This window comes from Bison bison, unplaced genomic scaffold (genome assembly GCF_000754665.1).
Source record: "Bison bison bison isolate TAMUID 2011002044 unplaced genomic scaffold, Bison_UMD1.0 scf7180017864068, whole genome shotgun sequence".
Taxonomy (NCBI): domain Eukaryota; kingdom Metazoa; phylum Chordata; class Mammalia; order Artiodactyla; family Bovidae; genus Bison; species Bison bison.
In genome coordinates, this window is record NW_011494640.1 from 2,259,586 (window position 1) to 2,281,906 (window position 22,321).

Below are 22,321 nucleotides of genomic sequence, written 5' to 3' on the forward strand. Positions count from 1 at the left end.
GGGGGGTCCGAGGTCAGGAGGGTCGCCTCGGGAAGCCAGAGGTCACCTTGGTGGGGAATTCTGAAGTCTGATGTGGAGTTTGCAGCGGCCTCCTAGAGGGGAGGCTGAGTCCGAGGCAGGAGGCAGAATCTGGTGAAGAAGATTGCCGGGTGATATGTGATATGTTCTGCTGAGAATCCTAAGATCTCTCACTGCCCCTTTCCTTCCTCATCTTTTCTGTTGAGAGGCCTGCAGGGCTCAGCACCTAGAGGTCACCAAGTCCCCTCCCCCTGTCTCCCAGCGGGCCCTGCGGTTGCTGCTGGGAAATGGGACTCCTGGGGTTGGAAGAAGAAGGATGCAACTTGTTAAAACAAACTTTTTCGTTGAACAGAAATCTGTGGAGCAGCAGCTTCTTCTGTTCTAGGTATCATTTAGGGGCTGAGGCCAGGGGATGGTCTTGCTACCTTCCTCTCACTCAGTCTGGAGGAGCATATAGACCATGACAGAAAAATTGCTCTACACTATCAGGTTGGGAGGAAGGACAGCTCAGAGTTTGCTGGGAGCACAGCGAAGTATCTGCCCAGCCTGAGAAGTCAGGCAAGGAGGTGCCATCTCAATTAGGACCTGAAGAGCAAGAGTTATTAACTAGGCCCAGGAAGGATAAAGATAACAAGTTGAGAGGTAAGAGAGAGGCGAGCACCTTTGAAAAATGGCCGGATGTACAGTATGGTGGAGGCATAAATTTGAAGGCACAGTGTTAGAAGGTGTAGAGCAGTGGTGAGAAAAAGGTTGCAAGTGATGAGGCTGGAGAAGTAAATGGGGACCAGATCATGAAAGGCTGGGCACACCACCCTAAGAAAGTTGGATTTATATTCACAAGTTGGGCACTGGTGAATCATTGAAGTCGTATTCAGGTTAGTGACATCATCAGATTTATTGTACCTTAGAACTAAGACTCTGGGACAGAAGTTAAATGCATGAATGGAGAAGTAAGGAAAAAGGCAAGGATCCCAGTGTTTAGTTTGGGCAGTTTCATGCTGAATGTAGAAGACCATTTCAGTTGATAATGTTGGGTTTTGTTTTTTAAAGAAACATTTGTTGAGATGTCTGGGGGATATCCCAAGTAGAGGTGTCCAGTAGGCAGTGGCCATTCAGGTCTGCAGTTTAGAAGACAAATGAGAAGATAGAAATTTTTGATGATTGTCAGCATACATACATACAGCTGATAATTTTAGTTACAGAAGAGAATGCAGTTACCCTTGTATCCCATATAAGAAGTTGTATAGGGTGAAAAGAGAAGAGGGTCCAGGGTGGGATTCTAAGGAGGTGGGCTGAGAAAAAGTCTAGTGTTCTTCATGCTCTGTACTCCTGGGTATGTAGAGTACATTTGTACATTAGTCACCGTGTATTGGAATTGCCCATTTACTTGTTCATACTTCTTACAGACAGTGAACTCCTTAGGGAAAAGGATCATGTTTTGTCTACCTTTGTATACGCGGCCCCCCTAAACAGTGCCTAGCTCGTAGTAGATTCTCAAAAAATACTGTTGATAAAGTGAATAAAGATACAGAGGGAATGACTTGAGATGTAAGTGAACCAGAAAGTGTTGGGTTACAGTAGCCAAAAGAGGGAGGGAGTGGCCAAGTATTGGCAAGAACTGTTTCCTGTGCAGCATTTAGAACTGAAGTTAAATTACTGTAGACTGAAGGGATGAGTGAAGAGGAGGCATTAGATTGAACTCTTTTTTTTAACGAAACTTTTTTTTTTTTTAATCATACCATGCTGTGTGTAGAGTCTTTGTTCCCAAACCAGGGATTGAACCTGTGCCCCCTGCAGTGGAAGCACGGAGTCTTAACCACTGGACCACCAGCGAAGTCCCAAAAGGAAGCTGTTGAGACAGAGAGAGGGTTGTTGATAAAGAGGAGAATTAGTGGCTGAGAGTTAAGTATGTGCAAATTTTTATGGAAATTAGGGAGAGGTTGAAGATACTGGGGAGAGGGGCTAGTAATGATGGAGGTCCCTGAGGAGAGATCAGGTGAGATGGAAACCAGAGCACACGTAGGGACACCCCTCTTTTAAGAGGAAGTTCCTTTGGGATGAGAGGGTAAGTGGCAAGAAAAAGCATGTTTGAAGGAGAGAAGATGGAAAGTGGAGGGGGCTTTCAGGAGATAGGAAGTAAGAAAATATTTTTCAGGAAGTAAGAAAATATTCCTTTTCGTGAGAGTAGGGGAGGGCAATTGGGTAGAATAGGAATCTTGAAGAGAGATAGCTGTTATGAAAGAGGGAGCAAGTAAAAACATTTGAAGGATTGCTGGGCAGTGGTGAGGGTCCATTTGAAGCTGGAGTCTGTGACTTCATAGCTTTATCAGTTTGCACAGTTTTTTGTGATCTCCACATTCTCAGTCTAAAAAGAGAAAAAGTGGAAAGACCTCCACCTTTAGAGAAGGGTGATCTCTTCCTTTCTGAGAAACTACTTGTGAGTTTCTCAGTGAGGTCACTAGTTTGGGGTTGAAATTTGGTTCTGCTGCTCAAAAGCTTTGAAGTATTGGGCAAGTCATTTTACCTTTACAGGCCTCAGGCCTCTCCCCTATAAAATGGAGAAACTATGAGAACAGTGCAGAAAGCCCTTTTTAATAAAGTTTTAAAAAGTTTAAAACAGCTGGACTGGTTCCAAGACCCCATCAAAAGGATGCTCAGGTTCCTTACATAAAATAACATAGTACAATAGGCCCTCCTTAGTCCAGGGTTAGTGGATGGGGAGGGCCAACTCTTATCTATAAGGATTATTTTTTTTTAAGTCTCTCAGCAACCTGATTAAAAACTGTTAAAAGACAGGATAATGTGTTTGGGCCCCACCCTCAGATACTCCCTTAGCTTTCTAGATAAGTTATCTCAATTCCCCAAGTCTTAACCTTGGCTGGATTCTGTGTTGATAGGCAGGGGAGTTACTAGGGATCAAGATCTATACCAGAGAAATGGGTAAGCAGGAATCCAATTTATATAACATAGCAATGACCTTGTGACTCTTGACTGCCCACAAGTGGGATCTGCATCTTGAAGACTTGGACTTACCTGGTGGCTCGGATGGTAAAGAATCTGCCTGCCATGCAGGAGACTCAGGTTCAATCCTTGGGTCAGGAAGCTCCCTTGGAGAAGGGAATAGCTACCCACTCCAGTATTCTTGCCTGGAAAATTCCATGGACAGAGGAGCCTGGTGGGCTGTGGTTCATGGGATCACAAAGAGTGGGACACAACTGAGCCACTGACACTTTCACTTTCTGGAAGTCTCAGCCAGTGCCTTGAGAACGTGTTCTACGCAACCCCGTGGTGGTAAAGTTGTCTGAGGAGCCCTGGGAACAAACGTCTCTGACTGCCTTCCCTCCTACTGTATCTCAAAGTCTGTCTGTATGGGACTGTTGAATGCCGCTACATGCTGTTCTCTGGCTTGTGACTGCCTGAGAACACAGGCCTCACTAAAATGAAGAGGATGAACACTAGGTATTCATTAGGTGAACACTAAGGAAATCTAAAGTATGGACTTTTAGTAAATAATTATCAATATTGCTTCATTAATTGTAACAGATACTTTCTAGTTAACTAAAATGTTAATAGAGGAAATAGTATAGTATCTAAGAACTCTGTACTTCTTAGCAATTTTTCTGTAAACCTAAAATTGTTCTAAAGAATAAGGTTTATTTAAAAAGAGAGAGGGACTTCCCTGGTGGTTCAGTGGCTGGGACTCTGCACTCCCAAGGCAGGGGGCCTAGATTCAATCCCTGGTCGGGGAGCTAGATCCCACATGCCGAAACTGAAGATCCAGTGCTGCAGTAAAGATCTAGGATCCTGGGTGCCGAAACTAAGAAGACCTGGTGCAGCCAAATAAATATTTTAAAAAATAAAGAGAGAAAAGGATGAGATCCTAAATATTCAACTGTTTAGCAGTTTCCTATTATCACAGGCCATGTCTGTCTGTGCTAAAGAGAAATGGAGTACAGCTTGGATGCTGTTGGTGGCATTCCCCACCATGCATTGCTCCCTGGAATGAAGCCTGTTTCTGGCACTACTAAATCATTGATTAAGAGGTTGGGACCCTTTGTTTCACTGGTAATGAAAGATCTGCCTCATCCTAGTGAACTTCCAAAGAGAGAACTTTGGGTGTGCAATTCACATGATTTTGAAATATTTTCCCAGGAACTTTCTACCAGGTAGACTACAGAGCCCTTTAGGTTAATTGCAAACTGAAGTAGGTACCTGGGAAACCTGATAAAGTTTTTTTTTTTTTAATTTTGAAAATTTTGAACACCCTACTTGGGCATGTCTCAGTTCCCCCAACTAGGGATCAAATTCATGCCTCCTGCATTGGAAGCCCAGAGGTTTAACCACTGGATCACCAGGGAAGTCCTGCTAATACAGTTTTTAACATCCTGGATTTGGAGTTAGAAGGGTTGACACTCATTCATTAGCTGTGTGATCTTGAGCAGGCACATAACTCTCTGAGTCTCAGTTCATTTCCTTGAATCTTTATTCAGTCTGTGTGATGTACAGGGCATATTTGTCCTTTCCTTCAAGGAACAGTCTTGTAGATATAAAATAGATACGTAAATAATTGAGATACAAAATTAAGTGCCATATATAAATTGCATGCAGAGGAAGAGACCATTTATTCTGATTAGGACTATGGCTGGAGCTTTAGCTGAGCTTTGTAGTGTGAGGAGGATGCTCAGAGAAGGAATGACGTTCCAAGTCAAAGGAACAGTCTGAACAAAGGATACTTTGGTGTGAAGGTGAACGCGTTCAAGAAGCTGATAATAATCTAGCATGTTCATAACAGAGATTGGCAGTTCAACTCAGTTCAATTCAGTTGCATCTGACTCCTTATGACCCCATGGACTGAACTGTAGCACGCCAGGCTTCCCTGTCCATCACCAACTCCCGGAGCTTGCTCAAACTTGTGTCTGTTGAGTCGGTGATGCCATCCAACCATCTCATCCTCTCATCCCGTTCGCCTCCTGCCTTCACCCTTTCCCAGCATCAGGGTCTTTTCCAGTGAGTTCTTCGCATCAGGTGGCCAAAGTATTGGAGTTTCAGTTTCAGCCATCAGTCCTTCCAATGAACATTCAGGACTGATTTCCTGGCTGGACTGGTTGGATCTCTTCGAAGTCCACGGGACTCTCAAGAGTCTACTCCAGCACTACAGTTCAAAAGCATCAATTCTGCAGCGCTCAGCTTTCTTTATAGTCCAACTCTCATGTCCATACATGACTACTGGAAAAACCATAGCTTTGACTAGATGGACCTTTGTTGGCAGAGTAATGTCTCTGCTTTTTAATACGCTATCTAGGTTGGTCATAGCTTTTCTTCCAAGAGATCGGCAGACTTTCCGTAAAGGGTCAGATAATAAGTATTTTAGGCTTTGTGTGACTGGGAGGGCTTCCCAAGTGGACTAGTGTAAAAAACCCATCTGCCAATGCAGGAGACATAAGAGATGTGGGTTTGATCCCTGGGACCAGAGGATCCCCTGGAGAAGGAGTTGGCAACCCACTCCAGTGTTCTTGCCTGGAGAATCCCATGGACAGAGGAGCCTGGCAGGTCAGACATGACCAAAGTGACTTAGCATGCATGTGCCACATGGGTGGGTCTCTGTAGTAACTAGCTACTCAACTCTGCCATTATAATGTAAAAGTAGTCATAGATGATAAAACTAATGGGCATTGTTGTATTCCAATAACATCTTATTTAGAAAAATCAAGCAACCAGTTGTATTTAACCCATTTGCCTGCTAACGTCTAGAGCAGAGTGTGTGTGTGTATATGTATGTGGTGTGTATGTTGGGGTAGGGTGGTTGTGGTAAGAAGTTGGAAAATAGATTAAGAAAGTCCTATTGAAGTTGTTCTTTATTCTTTATCCTATAGAAAATGGGGAACCATTAAGGACTTTTGAGTAGGGGAGTGATGTTATCAAAGCTGTATATTAGGAAAATAACTGGTGTGGCAGATAGTTTGAACTGACAGCAGAGGGACCAGTGGAAGGTTATTGCTATGGATAAATGAAGAGATGGTGAGTTTATGGGGCTTCCCTGGTGGCTCTGCCAGAATCCTTGCCAGAATGCTATGGACAGAGGAGCCTGGCAGACTACAGTCCATGGGGTCACAAGAGTCGGACACGACTTAGCGACTAAACAACCAACCAACCTGGTGGCTCAGTGGTAAAGAATCTGCCTGTCAGTGCAGGAGACATGGGTTCAGTCCCTGATTTGGGAAGATCCCACATGCCTCGGAGCAACTCAGCCCATGTGCCACAATCACTGAGACTGCTGTGTAGAGCCAGGGCACCACAGCTGCTGAGCCCACATGCTGCATGCCGTGGAGCCCGTGGTCCACCACAGGAGAAGGCACTGCAATGAGAAGCCTGAGCACCACAGCTAGAGAGTAGCCCCATTGTCCTCAGCTAGAGAAAAGCCTAAGCTGCAGTGAAGACCAGCACAGCCAAACACAAAATGAAGGGATAAGATAATTTTTTTAAAAAAGAGATGATGAGTTTAGTCTTTAATCTATAAAATGGGAATAATACTCCCTGTCTTGACTATTTTCCAGGGTATTTGTGAGAATCCAGTAAGAAAGTGATTGCAAAAGTGCTTTGACACCATAAAGTGTTCTGGTGTGCAGGAGGTGAACTGTGACTTACAGTAATTCTGAGTAGTGATGATTATTCTTTCTGTTGTGGGAGTGAATTCCTTGGAGACAGTGAGGTGAGTCACCTCACTGGCCGCTGTTCCCCAAGTAGCTTTGGACTGACCCCCTCACACTGTCTGATGTCTTTGGGTTCCAAGGGAAAAAACTGGGCTAGACAGACATCCTTAAGTGCTCCTCTCACCACGGCCCCCTGCTTTTCGTTGTCTTCTGAAGTTACCCTTCCTTGAGGTGGGAGAGAATCTTGGTGCCTAGAATGAACCAGACAGAATTTGCCTAGAAATTTGTTGTAAAAATCTGTGGGTTCTCCTGGGAGTGTGTGTCTAACTGTGTCACTGAAGCTGTCACTCTTTCTTCTTCAGGGGATGTTGGAAATTACTATTATGGACAAGGCCACCCAATGAAGCCTCACCGAATCCGCATGACTCATAATTTACTCCTTAACTATGGTCTCTACCGGAAGATGGAAATCTATGTGAGTTACTGGGAACTTCACCCCTCCCTAGCCTCTTCAGCTCTGGTTCCCCATACATCATTCATTGTCTCATTTTTTTTCAATTACTCATTTATGAAATGTGTTGAGTGACTGTTACGTGGCAGACATTGGATAGAGATTCTTTGTTTTTTAAGGTGCTCACTCTAGTGCTGGTGAACAACAAATTGTACTACAGTGTGCAACGATATAAAAATGTATAAGATTCAGAGATATTGAGGCAGAACGTGGAAGGGAGCCTTGGAATGTTTCCTAGAAGTGATAGCTAAGCAATGTTTTAAAGATTAAATAGAAATTAGCCTGGAGTTCAGGAGGGGACTAGCATTCTAGGCTGAGGGAAGAACATATACAAAAAGGCAGAAAGGTAGGAACAATATGATGTGTTTAGGGAAATAAAGTAGTTTAGTGTGCAGGTATTGGCTGCAGTATAAAGTTGATAAGTGTGAGAGAGGGGAGCTAGAGCTGGAGAGGTCAGCAAGAATTGGATGTGCTATATTAAGCAATTTGGCTGGGCCAGGGTCAAAAAATCCAGTCCCTAAAAACTAGGTGATTGGAACTGTGTTGAAGTAGATACCAAGTCTCTAGTTACTAGAGAGTATGGACTTTCTAGCCATTTGGCCTGGCTCCAGCTGATGTCTTTTGCCACATCTTCCAGCTTTCCCTGATGGCTCAGCAGGTAAAGAAATCTGCTTGCAATGCAGGAGACACAGGAGACATGGATTCCATCCCTGGATTGGAAAGATCCCCTGGAGGAGGAAAATGGCAACCCACTCCAGTATTCTTGACTGAAAATCCCATGGGCAGAGGAGCCTGGTAGTCTGTAGCCCAAAGGGTCACAAAGAGTCGGACACGACTGAGTGACCAAGCACATAGTGGTTTTTAAAGAGAAGCCAGAACTCTGGATTATTACGTAGAATCTCCAAGGTTTAAAATGTTGGCCCAAGTTTGTTTGAAACATGTAGGAACAAAAGTACATGAACATATCTGCGGGCCAAATTTGGTCCAGAGTTTCCCAATTTGAACTTTTCTGGAGGCTGTAAAACACAAAAGAAGTATTTATTCAAAACATCTTGCTTATTTGTTTGGCTGTGCCGGATCTTAGCTGTGGCACACAGCACCTTCCGTCTTCTTTGCGGTGTGCTGGGTCTTTAGTGGCAGCATTCAGGACCTTTTACTTGCGGCATGCAGGATCTATTTCCTTAACCCAGGGATTGAACCCAGGCCCACTGCATTGGGAACGTGAAGTTTTAGTCACTGGATCACTAGGGAAGTCCCAAGTGAAGTATTTTAAATGAGAAATAGGAATAGGCATGCATTTGAGAAGCAGGGAGGCTAAGTTAGGAGGATGTTGCAAGAGTCCAAATGAGAAAATAAGGAGGGGTTGGGGGCCTGTGTTGCCTTATGGTTAGAGTGTAAGGGTTGTTGAAGTCTGTGCTGACAGCTTAAGTAACCTAGCAGCAGCAGCATCCTTCCCCACCATTCCGGAGACTGAAAGGAGATGAATCTTCTGTCTCAGGCAGCCGTGTCATGTCTCTGGAGCCCCTGGAGGCAGCTGGGAAAGCAAGGAGGGAAGGTAGATGGAGGAGCAGATGGAACTGGGACCAGAGAGCATTTTCAGGTGTGAAGGGCATCTGGGAATGAAAAATAGAAAAGATAGCAGAGGTTTTCAGGGACTCTAGGGAACAGACTAGCATTTAGATACAGAGAGGGTACCTGAATGTGGAATGGTAAGCACCAAGGCTCCACGGGGCTGCCTGTTGCACATCTCAGCCATGCTCACCTGGCCTGTTTGCCCCCTTCCCTGCCACTCCACCCTCAGAACCCTCCATTTCAGCCAGATCAGATTCTGCCTCTTTCTACCCCATTCTGATGGGGAAGATTATTTACTCCACCTAGTCATATCTTTCTCATTTTCAAGAGTTGCATTAAGCACTGTTTCTTTTTTTCATCCAACAGATTCTTGTTGAGTACTTGTTATAACCCAGGGACATTATTAACCTCCATGAGTGATACTGAGATATTAATAATAAAAAAAGGGTCATATCTTTAAGTGAGAGGAGAAATTAACTAACATTTATTGAAGATGGCTAAGTACCAAGCCAGGGCTACTGTTATTTACTTAATCTTTATAGCAACCTTGATTTGAATCACTCTCCACTGTGCCTACCCTACACTCTATTTTTATTAAAGAAGAAAGCTCTTCCTAGCAACTTCCTAACAGATTTCCCTGTAAGTCTCATTGGGTCATTTGCCATACTTAGACCATTCACCAGCAATTTGATCCTTGGGGCTGGATATACCCAACCAAATTGAGATCTGTTAAAAAGAGGGAAGGGGGAGAATAGCTCTTTGGGAAGTAACTAACTGTGGCTGTCATAGGAGACAATAATACCTTATTGGAGATTACTTCATCTGTGTGGTATTCTTATTGTAAACTAAAGCAAAAGCCCAGTGTAATCTCTTGCTGAAATCTCTAGACCGTGTTCTCTTTCATGTGATCTTTTTCCTTTTCTGGTTCTATCTTTTTTTTTCCCCCTTAAATTTTTTTTTTTTTTTAATCTTTTGACCATACTGCAAAGCTTGTGGGATCTTAGTTTCCCAACCAGGGATTGAACCTGTACCCTCTTTACTGAGTGTGACTCTTTAGTCCCCTCTGTTAACAGCGCTTCTCTGCATTGGTCTCTTCTTTCTTCTCCTTTCTCTGGGCTGTGATCCTAGCATCCCTTTCCCAAAGGACAAATAGCTATTTATTTTAGTGTATGTCCTGAAATTAATGGCTTTTGAGAGTTACTCCTGAAAGAAATTCCCTGGACTTCTCCTTGCAGAAGTTTCTATACCTGAAGGAGACAGGTTGAAGTCTTTTTCACACAATTTCACCTTCTTGGGTTCCTTCTCCAGTTCTTTCTCTGCACATCTAATTAATCTCTCCCAGAATCAAATCCTCACTTTTCATCCAGGCATCTTCCTATTTACATAATTAAGAATCCTGCTCTCTTCCTTGCCTTGGATGCTGATTTTGTATATTCCCAGGCTTCTTACTCATCGCCTTCTGTTCCTTTTTTTAAATGTTTTTATAAAACATTGAGTAGAAATGAAAGAATTTTTATAAAATATATGTAAAGTATAAAGAATCACGTTATTATTAATAGCACCTTGTTTAAGAAAAGAAATGTTTCCATGACTGTTAGAACTCCTGTCTGTCCTTCCCTGATTCTGTCTTCCCCAGAGTTAACCTTTGCCCTGAATTTGGGGTTTATTATTTCCTTGCTTTTCTTTATAATTTTACCAGTATGTATCCTTAAATGATACATATTTTACTTCTACATGTTTGAATGTTACATAAATGGAGCCATACAGTATTTATTATGTGACTTGCCTTTTTTGCCCAGTATGTTCCTAAGTCATTCATGTTGATGATACATATATTTATTTTCACTGTATTTCGAAAGACTACACCACAAGTTGTCTATTTTATTGGTATTGGTGGGCATTTGGTTTGTTTCTAGTTTTGAGCTATTACAAACAATGCTGCTATGAACATTCTTTTTAAAATATTTATTATTTCTGGCTACACTAGATAGGAGTTGCTGTGTGCAGGCTTTCTCTAGTTGTGGCAAGCAGGGTCACTCTTTGTGGTGCATAAGCTTCTCATTGCAGTGGCTTCTCTTGCGGTGGAGCATGGCCTTTAGGTGTATGGGCTCAGTAGTTGCGGCCCTCAGGCTCTGTTGGGCTCACCAATTGTGGTACATGGGCTTTGTTGCCCGGTAGCACATGGAATCTCCCTGGACCAGGGATCAAACTTGTTGTCCCCTGCATTGGCAGGCAGATTCCTAGCCACTGGACCAACAGGTAAGTCCTGAACACTCTTGAACATGTCTCGTGGTGCATATGCTTGAGTTTCACCAGGTGGTGTGCTCGGAGGATATAGGCACACAGTCGTCCTTATTGCTGTTTGGCATGCACATAATGCCAAGGTGGTATTTCTCTTGTTACTAGTGCAGTTGAGGATCTTTTTACAGATTTCCCTACTGAAGTTCCCATTCAGGCCTTCTGCCCATTTTTCTTTTTGATTGTCTGGTTATTCTTGTGTTTCTGTTGTAATTGGCCTTTAGATGCATAGAATCAGGTTCATTGTTTTTCTTGGCTTATGAACATCCAAAGAAGATTGACGCTTGGCCATCTTTTTAAAAAATTTACTTTGTTTATTCATTCACTTTACTTAAATATTTTATTTATTTATTCTTTCTTAATACTTAAATATTTTAATAATGCAATGAACGTTCATATTCTTACAACCTGATCACGCTTCTAAATTTTGTGATTATTACTCTTTTGCTTATCATATTATTATGTTTATCATGTATATATGTGCCTAAGCAATATATAGTGTTTATGTACTTGTTCTTGAATTTCTTAAAAAGGGTAGCCTGCTGTGTGTAGTCTTCTGGGACTTGCTTTTGTCTCACAATATATGTAATTACTAAAATCTATCCAACTTGTTGCATATAGCTATAATTCTTTCATTTTTCTCTGCTGAATAAGATTTTATCATTTCAGTATATTGTAATTTATCCATTCTCCCATAATCTTAATTTGTATCTCTGTTTTTTTAAATTTATTCATTGTTTTGGCTGTGCTGGGTCCTCATTGCTGCGTGTGGGCTTTCTCCAGTCGCTGTGAGCAGGGGCTACTCTTCCTTGTGGTGTATGGACTTGTCTTGTTGCAGAGCGTAGGCTCTAGGTGCCCGGGCTTCAGTAGTTGTGGCATAGGGGCTTAGTTGCCCCTCAGCATGTGGGGTCTTCCCAGACCAGGGATTAAACCCATGTCCCCTGCATTGGCAGGCAGACTGTCTACCAATGGACTACCAAGTAAGTCCTGTATCTAGGTTTTTAATGTTAGGACCAGTTTTTCTCTGATACTCTTATACATGTCTCTAAGTGTATATATGCAAAATTTTCTTATGGTTCTTCATCTGGGGGCAGAATTTCTGGACTATAGGATTTGTGAATATTAAGTGCCCAGTTGTTTCTCAGTGTGGTTGAATGAACTGGCAATATATAACAGATACCTTGATTTACATCCTCTCTTATACTTGGAATTAGGCTTTAAATTTTGCCAATCAAATGGGTGAAAAAAAGAACTATAATTATGGTCTTGATTTGGTTTTTTTGGGCTGTACCACATGGCACATGGGATCCCAGTTCCCCAGTTCCCTGACCAGGAATTGAACTTGTGTTCCCTGCATTGGAAGCATAGAATCTTAACCTTTCGACTGCTAGAAGTCCCAGTCTTGATTTGCATTTTGCTAGTGACCAGTAAAACTGTATGTCCTCTACTATGAAATATCTTTTCATTTCTTTTGCCTATTTCCTCTTGGGTCATTTGGCTTTCTTTTTCTTACCAATTTATAGTAGTTTTACCTCTCTCTCTCTTTTTTATTTTTGGACCACGTGGCACGTGGGATCTTCATTCCCCTGCCAGGGATTGAACTTAAGCCCTCTAAATTGGAAGCGGGGGATCTTAATCTCTGCACCTTTTCCACCAGGCAAGTCCCCTGGAGTAGTTTTTTGTTTTTTCAATGTATTTTGGTATATGTAGTTCATTGTCAGTGTACTGTTATAAATATTTTCTACTCTGGTCTTTTTCAATCTAATGTATCCTTAATAAACAGATTCTTAATTGTAACATAGTCATATTTATTGTTTCTTTTAAAAGTACTTTTATGCCTTAAGAAATGCTTCCCAACCCTTAAGGTGTTCTCTTATGTTAATTTTTTAAAAATCTTTATAGGTTTGCCTTTCACATACAGATATTCACTTATCTAGACTTGACGTTTTAACATGATTTGAAGTAAAGAAACCACTGAAACCTATATTCTCCAGCTGATTGATTGAAAAGTCTGTTGTTTCCCCACTGAGCTAAGTGCTACCACTTTTATATCTGAAATGTCAATATTTATTAATTTATCCCACAAACACGTATTAAGCACCTACTTTGTGCCAGGTCCTATGTTGGAGTCTGTTTCTGGGCCTGTGTTCTCTTGACTTTGCCTCTTTATTGCCCTGGCCAGGCTCCTCTGTCCATGGGATTTCCCAGGCAAGAATACTGGAAAGGGTAGCAATTGCCTTCTCCAGGATGCTGTCACTACAGTGGCTTAATTATAACAGCTTTTTATGAGTCTTAATAGCCAGTATTAAATCCTCCCACTTTGTTTCTCTTTTTTAAAAAATGACTTGCTTTTTGTACTCGGAATAAATTTTAGAGACCTGGGTTTGATCCCTGGGTTGGAAAGATCCCCCAGAGAAGGGAATGGCAACCCACTCCAGTATTCTTGCCTGGAGAATTCCTTGGACAGAAGATCCTGGCAGGCTGTAGTCCGTGGGATTGCAAAGAGTCGGACACAACCAAGCAACTGACATTTCCTCTTGCACTTGTTAATTTTAGAATTAACTCATCAATGGTACAAACAAATCTCCTAGGATTTTGGTTGAAATTTCAGTGACTCTGTGCATCAGCTTAGGGAGAATTGATATCTTGAGAATAGTAAGTTTTTGAATCCATGAACATTGTATATATCTCCATTTAATTACGTCTTTTTAAATGTCTTATATAAAGATTTCCTTTAACTTCTTTATTATGAAATATTAACACAGAAAACTGCATAAAACAAATGTCCAGTTTAACAAATTGATGTAAACATACACATGAACACTGGCTAGTTCAAAAAATAATAAAACATTGCTGGTACCTCAGACATCTGCATGTGTTCCTTCCTGATTGTAGCTTCTTCTTTTCCCCCAGAGATAACTAGAATTCTGACTTTTCTGTTAATTGCTTCCTTGCTGTTGATCATAATTCAACTACCTAATTATCCATTTTAAAATAATATAGTTTAATTTTGCTGAATTTAATATAAATGGAATTACACAATATGTATTTTTTGTGTGTAGTTGTAGCTTGTTCATATTAATTACTGTATAGTAATTAATTATAGAATATACCACAGTTTATCCATTCCACTGTTGAGGGGGAGTTGAGAATTTGGCTATCAATATAAAGTTTTATAATTTTCTCCATAAAGGTGATGTACCTCTTTTACTAGATTTTTTTTCCCCATTACTTCTTTTTTTAATGCTATCATAAACTGTATCTTTTAAACTTTTTATTTATTTATTTTTAGAATTTAACACATGACTTTTCCTTTTATTCATAAGTTCTGAGTATACATTTTGGTGTCACAAATTGAACTTTTTATTTTTAATTGTTTACTGGTATATAGTAGCTCAGCTGGTAGAAAATCTACCTGCAATGCAGGAGACCCTGGTTCGATTCCTGGGTTGGGAAGATCCCCTGGAGAAGGGATAGGCTGCCCACTCCCATATTCCTGGGCTTCCCTGGTGGCTCAGACTGTAAAGAATTCGCCTGCCATGCAGGAGCCACGTGTTCAGTCCCTGGGTTGGAAAGATCCCCTGGAGAAGGGAATGGCAACCTCCTTCAGTATTCCATGGATTAAGAAGCCTGGCAGGTTACAGTCCATGGGGTTGCAAAGAGTCAGACATGACTGAATGACTTTCACTTCACTTCACATAAAAATTCAATCCTTTTTTCTTTTTTTAATTATTATTATTATTATTAATTATTGTTGTTTTGGCCACACCCCATAGCATGCAGGTTTAGTTCCCTGATAAGGGATCTGACCTATGCCCTCTGCAGTGGGGGTGCTGGAGTCCTAACCACTGGACTGCCAGGGAATTCTCAGTGCTGTTCTTTTCTATTTCAGTGTATGTCCAAGGTCCCTGAGGATCTGATTCTGCTATTAGTTGTTTCTCTGACGTCTTAACCTCTGGTGCTTTGTTTCCTTGTGTGTTTTGTGATTTTTTTGTAATATTTATTTATTTGTCTGTGTTAGGTCTTTGTTGCAGTATTCAGAATCTTCTTTTGTGACGCACAGACTCCCTAGTTGTGGCATGTGGGCTCAGTGGTTGTGGCATGTGAGGTTAGTTGCTCCATGGCTTGTGGAATATTAGGTCCTTGACCAGGGATTGAACCTGCATCCCCTACATTTCAAGGGGGATTCTTAACCACTGGACCGCCAGGGAAGTCCTCTTTTGTGATTTTTGATTATGAGGTCATATTCCTTGAAACTTTGTGGCCTGGGATGAAGATGGTTTCTTAGGCTGAGATATGCTTTTACTTTGTAAAAGAGGCAGCTTTTGAGATTGGCTTTGTCCTTCAGAGGTATGGGATAGGGATGAATTTCAAATAGTAGAAAGGCTTAATCAGAGTCACTGTGGTGGGAAACCCTGTAGGTCTTGTTGAAGAAGAGTTATTTTCTGGAGGATTATGTTTATGAAAGAGGGTAGGAGGGAGGATTAGATTGGAAAAGGAACCTTGTAAAGTTCCTTGATTACTATTGTTGTTCAGTCGCTCAGTCGTGTCTGATTCTTTGTGACCCCATGGACTGCAGCACGCCACACCCTGTCCTTCAGCATCTCCTGGACCTTCCTCAAACTCATGTCCATTGAGCCAATGATGCCATCCAACCATCTCTTCCTCTGTGATCCCCTTCTCGTCCTATGCTGGACTTTAAAATTGAGTTTAAAGTCCCCTTGATTACTATGCTAGACTTTTAAATCTTTTCATTTGTCATTGAATGTTCTAGAAGAGGGCATTGACTTTTTAAAGATTTTTGTGACACCATTATGGAAGATGGATTGGAAGAGGGTTAGACTGGATATTAATGGAACGGATGAGGAGACCAAAAAAATAATCCAAATGAGAGTTAATTTATTATGACAACAGATTTTTATTGAGCACTTGCTCAAGCTGTACAGGTTCTTAGTTCCCTGACCAGGGATTGAACTTGGGTCATGGCAGTGAAAGCTTGGAATCCTAACCAAGGTCGCCTGTGAACTCCTCCCCTGTCTTGTTTTTGTAGAATACAGTCAGACCTGCTTCTGGCCTCCCAGAGTAAAATAAGCAGCTCAATTTCTATACAGGTTGAATGTGATGACAAGGAAGTACAGGGTTCTCAGGGGAACACTTCAGAGAGTTACTTAACTGAGACTCTGGGGGTCAAAGACAGCTTTCTGGGGAAATTAACTTTTCAATTGCAACCTAAAGGTTGCATAGAGGATGTGAAGAGAACAGTATTCTAGGCCATAGCATGTGCAAAGGCCTAAAGATGGGAGAGAATTTCCTTAGAGAACAGCTAGTAGAGTTGTGCTCAGCAGATTGGTACAGTTGTTTCATGAGAAAAATTCAGCCTCTCAAACATTCTTGTTTAAATGACGAATTATTTTTAAGAACTTTATGTTAGTATCCAACCTTTGAAATAAATGGAATTTAACCCAGAAGACCCTGGCATTTAGGCCCAGATTTCCTCACTAGTTTTTATTTATTTGTTTGTTTGAAGCACCAAGTTAGCTAAACTACCTCAGGCTCTTCCAAGTGCTTTGAATTTGGTGTTCCCTAGGCTAGAGCATAAAATATTTTAGGAAGATTCTAGAGAGGTGAGCAGGGACCCAATTATTTTGGTTTTTCAAGTCAAACTAAAGAATTTGAGCTTGATCTTGTGAATACTGAAGCCACTGAAGGGTTTTAGAGGGGAGTGACATGATTCAGTTTGAATTTTAGATTACTCTGGCTGTACAATTGAGAATAGATTCACAGTTGTTAAGGTTAAGGGTGTGATACCAGTTAGAAGATTGTTGCCACTATCCAAGCCAACGTGTGTGACCTGGGGATGGAAGTGGACAGGTTTGACAGAGACATTGGCAGTAGTTTCCAGAGAAGTTGAATGTAGCAGATGAGGAGTCAAGGGTGATGCTCTGACTTTTGTCTGGAGCAACTGACTGGATGGTGGGGAGAATAGGAAACCTGGGAAAGAGGAGCAGAGGAGAAATAAGGTGGTGGATGCAGTCAATGTTATGGAGGGGGGAAAAAAAGAACCATTGTGGAGGTATAATGAAAGGGATTGGCAATGGATTGAAATAGAAGGCAAGAAGGACAGAGTTAAAGATGACACTTCACTAACAAAAACAGCAGAAGAGTAGTTCTGGAAGTTAAATTTGAATGCTTCTATGTTCTCAACAAGTTGTTATGTCCAGTAGAATTTGAAGTGCCTGTAGGATTTGTGAGTGGAATTGGCTGGGAAGCTATTGGAATTGTGAATCTGAAGCTTAGAACATTAAGATGGAGTGAAAGTCTGGGCAGTCACCTATCTAGAAGGGATCACCAAAGCAGAGCTTTGACAACATTGTCAAGAGTGCAAAGGGCTTAGTATAGTGAAAACAACTTAGTATTTGGATCTAGTACTTGCTTCTTTCACTATGGGTTTGTTTTGTTTTTTTAATAAAGCAGTGTCTGTCTTTTTCTAAGATTTGTTTATTTATGTCTGCGCTTGGTCTTCACTGCTGCTTTCGGGCTTTCTCTGGCTGTAGTGAGCAGGGGCTGCTCTTCATTGCAGTGCACAGGCTTCTCACTGTGGCGGCTTCTCATGTTGCTGAGCACAGCCTAGGCTCAAAGGCTTCAGTAGCCGTGGAGCTCGGGCTTAATTGCTTTGTGGCATGTGGGATCTTCGTGGACCAGGGATCGAACCTGAGTCCCCTGCATTGGAAGCAGATTCTTAACTACTGGACCACCAGGGAAGCCCCTGTTTTTCATTCTTAATATTTTCATCAATAAAGGAGGATTAAATGAGAGTCAGATAGTATCTAGAGCCAGACCTTTGGGTTCTTATTCCAGCTTACTAGCTGTGTAACCTTGGGCAAATTATGTTTAACCCCTCTCTTCTGTAGTTTCCTTACTGCAGAGTGAAGATAATAATAGTATAACTTTAAAAGGTTGTCTCATGCTGGATAGCAATAAAGTGCCTGAAACAGTGGCTGGCACAGAGTAAACAATTCCTGTTAGCTGTACTGAAAATGCTTTATAAACTGTAAAATATGGGTTAATAGAAAAGAGGGTTATCTTTGAAGGAGACCCACTTTTAAGGGATGAGAGGAAGAGAACTTTTATTTTTATTAAATTTTTTGGCTGTACCAACACAGCATATGGAACTTCCCCAATCAGGGATTGAACCCACGCCCCCTGCAGTGGAAATTCAGAATCTTAACTACTGGACCACCAGGGAAGTCTTTTTTTTTTTTTTTTTAAGTAAACATTTCTTTGGGAGAATTTTTAAAAAGAGGACAGGCCGAATCAGAATCTTGGGATAACCAGGAAATTATTATGTCAAAGAAGTTTTGTTTTTTAAAAATATTTATTTATTTGGCCTTACCTGGGCTCAGTTACAGCATGCTGGATCTGCATTGTGGCAGGTGGGATCTTCAGTTCAGGCATGCAGACTCTTGCAGCATGTGGGATCTAGTTCCCTGACCAGGGATCGAACCTAGGCCCCATGTCTTGGGAACAGAGTCTTAGCCTCTGGACCCCCAGGAAAGTCCCTCAAGGAAGTTTTTATCGGGAGGATGTGGTCAGAATTATTGGTGTGGTGATGATTTATAAAGGATTTGCCATCTGTTTCAGTCAGTACTAGTCACCCCTTCTTCTTGAACTCTTAGAGCCATTTGGCCCATAGTTGTATATTGTTATAGTTAATATTGAAGTCATAATTTGTAAAACAATTTACAAAGAGATTTAATAATCTCATCCACTTCTCACAACTTTCCTGTGAAGTAGATGATGTTATCTCTATTTGGTAAATGAGGAGATTGAGGCCCAAGCAATAGACTTGCCACCACAGTTAAAAACTTAAAACAACTTTTTAGATTTAAAAAATGGGAAAAAACAAATAGACTTGCCTAAGCAATAGAGCTTGAGTTGCAGTCTAGGTTGTGAGATACTGAATATATTTTGATAATCTTGTTTGCTTAACTAGATTGTGAGTATCTTGAGGCCTGAATCTAATCAGTAATTTCTTTTTATCCTGTGTAGCTCAATGCTGAGTGAAGACTGGCCATGGTCAAGAATAACATGCTTTTTCTCCCCTCTGTCTTCTAGCGCCCTCACAAAGCCAATGCTGAGGAGATGACCAAGTACCACAGTGATGACTACATTAAATTCTTACGCTCCATCCGCCCAGATAACATGTCCGAGTACAGCAAGCAGATGCAGAGATGTAAGTGCATTCTGTTCCCTCTCTACTCTGAAGCCCCATTAGGTCCCCCTTCTAGTTGGAGAGACTCACCCTCCCTTCGCTTGTATCCCCCATTCAGGTGACACCTGATTTCCCTGCTTCCTAAGGGTACCACAGTGCTTCTTTGGTCTCAGGACGGGCTTTGTTTCCTGATTGTAAGGAATAGAGACTGAACATTGTCCAGTTAGGTTCACAACACCATCCCCCCCAAACCATGATTGTTGTAATGGAAAAAGCACTGGTCTGGGAGAGGGAGACAGGTGATACGGGTCCTAGCTCTGACACTTAACTGACTGAACAAGTCACTTCTCAGGTTTTTCTTTCGTAAAGTGGCCTGGATGGCATCCATGCAGCTGTAACTGCTCTGACTGTGTGAGTGTTAGTTGGGAATTTAGCAGCTACTTAGGACAGACTCTAGGTGATGTCGTCTTTGAGTTGAGGTGATTCTGCCCCTGCCCCCTGGAACTTGAAACCAGCACAGGTATCATTTCAGAAGCCACACTCAGCTTGTAGGAATTATGGTGATTGTTTTAGTTGTGGGGGAAAATATGTTCAAATTTGGGAAGAAACTATCATACATGATTTCTCCCTTGTGTTATTTTAGAAATTATCATGTAGCACCTAAGATCTCATAATAAAACAGTATAACGGTATTGTCTAGAAGTTTTGAGTAGTTTATGATAGTTTATTTTGGAATACCAGGAAATCTATGACACTTTCTTGTTACTGCTGGCCACAAGGTAGTCTGATTCCTAAGGCAGAAATTTATCTGTTACAATAATTGTGCACTGCTAATGATTACAGAACTATAGAGACCTTTTTGGAAGCATTAAGCTTCTTTGCCACCCACAACTCTAGGACCAGCTGCCCCATCTAAGGTATTTACTGTCTAAATTGGCAGAGTCTTATTTCATTCTGTCTCAAGGTGAGACAGATTCATTCCTTTGCTCTCGATGCCTTTAGGGGGTTCCAAAACTTATTTAGGCCAGTGATCAGGCTCTACTCTCAGCAGAGAGGGCTCTCATTAGTGAAGCAGCTTGGTTTTGCAGCAAAAGAATGAGCTCTGATGTTTTAGTTTGAAACCTGTTAGCTCTACCACTTACCTATGCATGTGTTCTTGAGGAAGTCCCCTAGCCGCTTTGAGCCTTGTTTTCTCCTCTTTAAAAGAAAGACGGTAGTGCCTATTTTATAACGGAGTTTGGGGGGATAAGTAAGATAATGTATTTAAAGCACCAACTGTCAGTGAAAGTGAATAGTAGCTTTTGCTCTTATGACTTACTGCTTTAATTATTTTCAAATCTTCCAAGGCAGACAACATGTTAGGCCCTTGGGTGTACAGTAGTTTGGTTCTGGCTCCCAGTTTGCTCCATTTTTCCCAAAACCAGCATTCTAAAGTTGTACATTAAAAAATTAGGTCTGAGATTTTCCATCATTGGAGGTGGAGGTAAGAAGGATGAGGCTTTCTAAGGACTTCAGGGTACTGACTGACATGAGCCAGAGAGATGCCCCTTAGTGCAGTGCTTTATAACCAGGGGTGTCTACAGAGAGAACAACAGGGATGACGAGCTGAGCTCTTTTTCAGTATTTACCAACACCTAGCCTAGAAAGTTAGGCTTTCCTGGTGGGTCAGTGGTAAAGAATGCACCTGCCAACACAGGGGGTCTGGGGTTCAGTCCTTAGGTTGGGAAGACCCCTTGAGAAGGAAATGGCTACCCACTGCAGTGTTCTTGCCAGGGAAATCCCAAGGACATGGGAGCCTGGAGGACCACAGTCCATGGGGTCACAAGAGTGCGACACGGCTTAGCAAATAAACCACCACTATGAACCTGAGAAGTTATACCTCTAAGAAGACCAAATAAGTCAGATTTCCTTGCTCTTGGCTAGAATGTAATTTAAATGCTTTGTGTTCACTTTGAGACGTTGAGAATCTAAATTAGAAGTTCTGATCTAATATTTAATAATGGGAACATAAATAAATGCATTTTGGTGGAGGGCAGGTAGTCTATCAAAATATGAGGCTCATGGTAGAAACATGATAAAAGGAACTTGTGCTAATAAAATGTGGAGGCATGCTTCTCCATTTTATAAACCTGCAGAGGTGAAATGACTTTCCCAGCAAGATAGTGGTAGAACGGAGAATGGAACTCTAGTTTCCTGACTCTGGAGTATTTTCACTTATCTATTTATTTTGGATGTGCTGTGTGGCATGTGGGATTTTAGTTCCCGGACCAGGGATCAAACCCACATCCTCCACATTGGACACATGGAGTCTTAACCGCTGGATGCCAGGGAAGTCCCTGGAGTATTTTAAAATATGTTGCAAATAAAATATTTCAGGCGCACAAAAAGTATAAAAATAATGTAATGAACATCCATGTTCCTGTAATCAGCCTAAGAAAGAAAATATTACCAATACAGTTGAAGCCCCTGGACACCTCTATTTGATCACATGCCCTTTTTCTCCTACTCCCCTCTCCGCCCCGTTACCACTGCCACCACCACTAAAGGAGTAGCACTGTCCTGAAGGCAGTGTTTAATCTCATACGTCTCTCTCTGCGGTATGTTTTTTACTGCCTTCTCAACCTGCATCTGCTCCCATATTTCTCACCCAGTATTGCTCCCCGTCAGTCTAAAGCCAGGCTAAGAATGAGAAAAGTATTTATAGTGGGAAGAGAGAAAACCCATAGAAAAGTCCTCCCTAGTCTCATAGATTAGTCCAAGTGAGAGTCTGCTCTCCCGTTTTACCCCTTTTCTGTCGGTAATCACACAGCTCCTGGGAATAATGGAATGGCCATTTGAGCCGCATATTGATGTGGGGCCTGAAGGAAAATATTTTTTCTCATTTCTAAAATACCAATTTCTTCCCACGGGGGCTCCACATCAAACAGGAATATAGGCAAAGCTAGAAACCCAGACAGACCAAACCCACCAAAGGAGGAAGCCGCCAGAGAGGGAAATCAATTGCCAATGGATAAATAAATAGCCTGGCCTCAGGGACCAAAGTTCTTATTGACACAGCCT

At 41.7% G+C, this 22,321-nt stretch overlaps 1 protein-coding gene across 1 annotated transcript in view; it reads left to right on the plus strand.

The window, feature by feature from the left end:
* Positions 1–22,321, plus strand: part of HDAC1 (histone deacetylase 1) — a 31,956-nt gene that overhangs the window by 286 nt on the left and 9,349 nt on the right. The window contains exons 2-3 of the mRNA XM_010836912.1: positions 7,031–7,143; positions 19,165–19,282. Of these exons, the coding sequence (XP_010835214.1) occupies positions 7,031–7,143; positions 19,165–19,282 (231 nt within the window). The remainder of the gene's footprint in view (positions 1–7,030; positions 7,144–19,164; positions 19,283–22,321) is intronic.